The 5,088-nt window shown below is 33.6% G+C and overlaps 1 protein-coding gene across 1 annotated transcript; it reads left to right on the plus strand.

Annotated features, from left to right (window-relative positions):
• The first annotated feature begins 3,451 nt into the window (after positions 1 to 3,451).
• Positions 3,452 to 4,328, plus strand: LOC148206349 (pectinesterase inhibitor 9-like). The gene has a single exon (XM_088113333.1). It carries the CDS (start codon positions 3,523 to 3,525, stop codon positions 4,180 to 4,182), a length of 660 nt encoding a protein of 219 aa, XP_087969459.1. The 5' UTR covers positions 3,452 to 3,522; the 3' UTR covers positions 4,183 to 4,328.
• Positions 4,329 to 5,088: the final 760 nt, after the last annotated feature.

Raw genomic sequence — 5,088 nt, forward strand, 5'->3', positions numbered from 1 at the left:
GAAGGACCGCCACTTGATTTGCTCAAGATAAGGTCTGCCAAAATGGACTACGAGACAAAAAACTATCTCTAAGAGGAATGCAAGATTGCAATTCAACTCACAATTTCATTGATTTCAAAGGTCTCTACAAGTAGAACCCCTAGGTTTACTTATTTAGCTTTTGGAAGGAGTTTGGTGAAGAGTTTCAAGCAATGTGGGACTTGGAAGGCTCCAAGAGCTGGCCAGCAGCTGCAGTAGCGCCCCTAGGTGCTTGGAGTCCCACATTGCCTAATTCTCTCATTCCAAAAGGGTTTATAAGCTACCTAGCTCTCCTAAAGTTCAAAAAATGAAAGCTAGCTATGCTTCCTTGCGATACAAGCTAAGACGCCTACTTAATCTTCTTTTCTTTTAAGACTAAGCCATGGGAAGTCCCACATTGCTTGTGTTAAAAGGAAAAAAAGGGTTTATAAGCGTTTATTCAACTAGAACTAACAAAAAGAAAAGAAAGAGGCAAATACAAGCCTATGAAACCTATTCTACTCTTTTTGTGCTTTTGTCACTTTGAAACTCTTCATTGTTGCCCCATTTATGATCATATCATCCCCCAAGTTGGAGAGGATTCGACCTCGAATCTTGAAAAGGAAAGATTCATGTGACATTGTGATAGTGGAGTGAATGTGTTGAACCATTGTATTGAATGGTGGAAGACTGAGTTACATCTTGTTTACTTGAGGACAAGAAAAGTTCTAAGTTTAGGGTTGTGATAACGGTTGAAAAACCGTTATTTTTATACTTAATTTTGATATTAAAAACAACTTTTATGACTTAGAAACTAGCTTGGGATCATGTTTTTGATTAAGTTTTGGAAATAAGAGAGTTGGATGGGTTTTATGCTTGGTTTTCCTTGTTTTGGCATGAATTAAGATGAATTAGATGAAAGAAGTTGAAGTAATAAGGAGCTGGACTCAGGAAAGGAAGTAAAAGTGCACAAAAGAAGAGTCACAGTCACCACTGAGCGTAACTTACTGCTGAGCGGCATTCTGAAGCACCGCAGTCACCGTTGAGGGTTAAAACTGCCGTTGAGCGTCATTCTAAAGAACCGCACTTATTGCTGAGCGCCAAACTGCCGTTGAGCGCCATTTAATTGGGCTTGGGCCTATTTTCTGTAGTTTTTAATAAACTATATAAGGGTTTAGTCGACCTAGGGTTGGTATCTTTTGACAGAAAGAGGCAAAATCACACTTTCTTCACCCCTTGGAGGCGGATTTTGGATGCGGAAGCTCCTTTCTTCAAATTCTAGGGTTCTATCTTTCATTCTTTCATTGTTTTTCATCTAGTTTCACCATGTCTATGGTGAACTAAACCTCCATTGTTGTTGGGGAACCGATGTAATCCTTTGAAACTCTCATGTATTGAATTGGTTCTATATTTTATATGCTTTGCTTCATTAATTGTTAGGGTTTTTCTTCTACACTCTATGCATGCTTTGTTTAACTCATTCAATGGCATGATCATTGATGTTATTTATACGGACACATATAGGTAAATCTAGAACTAGGGAAATTCTCCCGGAAGCAATATTACGTAGACATAGGAATAGGAGGATCGGTTGCCTTTAAGCTTCTATGCGAATGTAATGCATGAATAATTGTTAGGGAGACAAGACATTGTAAACTAGTGATTAGGAGTAGGCTTTCTTCACTGAGACATCGGGTTTAAGGTAAATTAGAAAGTGGCATTAACATTAATGAAGAAAGATGAATTCATGAATACATGAGAGTGGATAGGATAAGTCGGAAACCCCAACAACATAATCCAAAACTGTATTTATAGAAAAAAAAGAATGACTGTTGGGAAAGGCCTGATATGGGTGACCCTTGACTTCAATAATAAAAGCCAGACTACGTAAATGATATATGGAAAAATGCAGTTTGCTGCTAGAAATGAAGAGGTTGACGTCAATTTCTTCAAACTTCCAAAGTGTTTTCTTGGTTTAATTCTTTTTTTCTTTTAATCCAACAATAAATGTTGAATTACTTTGGGCATCTGACGTATTATTCGTTATCCGAAGGTCGCTCCTTTTTTTCTTTTTCCTTTTTAAATTTCCATAGAACGTCGAACTCTAGGGGACTTTGATGTGAAAGGTTTGTGAGCATTAATTTTGTGCTGTTACCAAAGGTTTTGAATTGACTCTATAAATATAATTTTTAACTCTATACAAATACACAATTTGATCGTTTTTGAATGATTTATTTTTTAAGTTTTCCTAAAATTGTTTTATCGGATGGTTTAAAAGAAAAAATTACAAGCATAATTTCTAGCAAATAAAACGTTGAACGCAAAGAAAAATCTGACGTTATGTGGGTTGTTTAAAAGAAAAAGAAAAAGTAATAAAAAAGGAACTAAATAATAAAACGTCGAAGCCAGTATAAACTAACGTTTTATGGGTTCATTCAAAAAGAAAAATAAAAACGTCGAAGATTTGATTTCAATAATAATAGAACCTTTCTTTTTCCCTTGTCTCTGTTCTATCCCACTCTTAGCAACATATGATCATGCTGTCGTTAAATAACTTTTAATCTAGCCATACACTTAAGCTTTATATGTAAATAATTATATATATATATATATATATATATATATATATATATATAAAAGAAATTAAAATTATAATTGAGTATTCTTTTTATTACGTTTCTCACTGGCTGTTGCTGGAAGACATTGCAACCTCCCACTTGCATGCAAAGTCAAGAACCAATAATTAATCTCTGAATATTTATATTTATAACTTGTCTCTCATGTAATGTTCCAAAAGCAACATTATGTGAGTTTTGGTTTTCACTTCAACTCGAGGGAACATAGAGCCACTAGAATCGCCTTAAAACATTCATGCTGTACCTTCATTCACCTGCATGCACAATCATCAAAGTCTCATCATATCACGTTATATACCATTTTTATTTTACTTCTCACCACTTCATCACAATCCTTACAATCCACGCTCTGAAAAGTCTAACCCTATTATATGTGTAACTAGGTTTTACTCCAACAACCTACTTTATTGGAAACAGGCATATGTGTTATATATATATATATATATATATATATATATATATATATATATATATATATATATATATATATATATATATATATATATATATATATATATATATATATATATATATATATATATATATATATATATCTTTGATATGAATCTTATCATAAGATATGTAGTATAAATGTTGTGTTCCAATGATATTTGTTCACAAATTTTTAAATCCCTATGATTTAAATTTGACCGACCAGCTTTATATATAATTCTATTATATATTTGTTCTTACTGCAACTCATTGCATTGTAAAGGACAAAATAACGTAAAGAAGGGAAAGAATGAATAGGTGTGCATGTGATGTGATGTGAAGAACTTTCTATATAAGCACCACACTCCATTGCCATTTTCATCAACCAAAAATCTCTTAGACCTTTGAAATCTCTCTTCCATTAACCAAAATCTTTACTTTGAGACCCAACTTTGACATGGCAGAACTCAACCACACATTGCTTGTCATTTTCCTCTCTCTCTTCTTCTCATTTCTTTCCACCCCAGTTGAGCCATCACCTTTGACAAGGCACAGAAACCCTAAGGCAATGACCTACATAGAGTCCTCTTGCAAAGGCACCCTCTACCCTAATCTCTGCATCCGTTGTCTTTCTCAATATGCCAAATCCCCCTTAAATGGCCCACAACACTTGGCACAATATGCCCTGTCAGTGAGCCTCTCTAGGGCACTGCACACAAAAGGGTACCTTTTGCAAGTGGCAAAGGAGCTTCAAGCCATCAAGAGCAACAAAAAAGAGTACCTAACAGTGCAAGACTGTGTGAACCAAATCACTGATAGTGTGGAACAAATTAGCCAAGCAATGAAAGAACTGCGTAGCTTCAACAAACAGGATTCAAGCATGAATAATAACATGTTGTGGCACATAAGCAATGTTGAAACATGGGTGAGCACAGCTTTGACAGATGCTAGTAGTTGTGTGTACTCATTTCCTGGGAATAGAATGAGTAAGAGAGTTGCTGCTATTAAGCTTAAGGCCAAGAATGTTGCAGAAGTTACAAGTAATGCTCTTTTCTTGTTTCATAGATATGCATCTACATACCAGAAAGCAGCAACTAAAATCAGCAAGAAGCCCTAGCTAATGATGAAAGGCTATTACCCTCCACTGTTTGTTCATGTACATGTTTTTTCTTTGGATGGGTTATCATCCTTTTTAAATTTTATGTAATTAATCTACACTTAACATATATTGTTTAAGTTGGAGAAATGATACAACTAGTTGAAGTGCTCTAAATATTTTCATATTTATAAATTTTTGGCTGATAAAAAAAAACATGATAATTCATTTTTGGAATAATATGTTCATTAAAAAAATAATTTTTTATATTTGTAAAGAAAAAGAATAGTATGAAAGATAAAATTTTGAATGTAAAAATTTGTTAGGTATATTAAATTTAACCTATACATATTTGGTAGTTGGTAAGATGAAGTGAAAAAACTGTACATATTCATGGAGGTTTGTAATTTGGTGGGTTAACTTCTCTTTTTATAATATATTAAAAGTAAAAGGTTTAAACACTTTAGTTGTCCTTATTTATGTGGATTTTTTCTAATTTGATCCCCGACTTATTAGAATCCCCAATTGAGTCCTTAAAAGTGTTAATTTAAGTCAATTGAGCTCCTGCCGTTAAATTTAGTTAACATATTAAGTTTTTGCACAAATGGGAGGGTGATGTGTCAATTTTTGAACACGTGGAATGGTGAGAGTTGAAACATGGAATTTGACAACTTGTAAAATTATAATAATATAAATTTCTGAAAAAAAATATTAAGACTGAAACTAAAGTTTTTAGAGAGGCCAAAAACATATTTTTTCTAAACTTGAAAAAAAATCAATTCTAATCTAAATGGTCTCTTCGTGCCCAATTCTTCATCTTCTCCAAAGAACCACGAGTGTTGCTCACAATAAATCTCGCTTATATCACAATGCCAAAAACTACAAATCTGCTGATTACAAGCCACTCGTGCTCGAAGTTGTGGTTGA

The sequence above is a fragment of the Vigna umbellata genome, chromosome 1 (assembly GCF_029865625.1).
Source record: "Vigna umbellata cultivar VRB3 chromosome 1, Vumbellata_1.0, whole genome shotgun sequence".
In the NCBI taxonomy this organism is placed as follows: Eukaryota; Viridiplantae; Streptophyta; class Magnoliopsida; order Fabales; family Fabaceae; genus Vigna; species Vigna umbellata.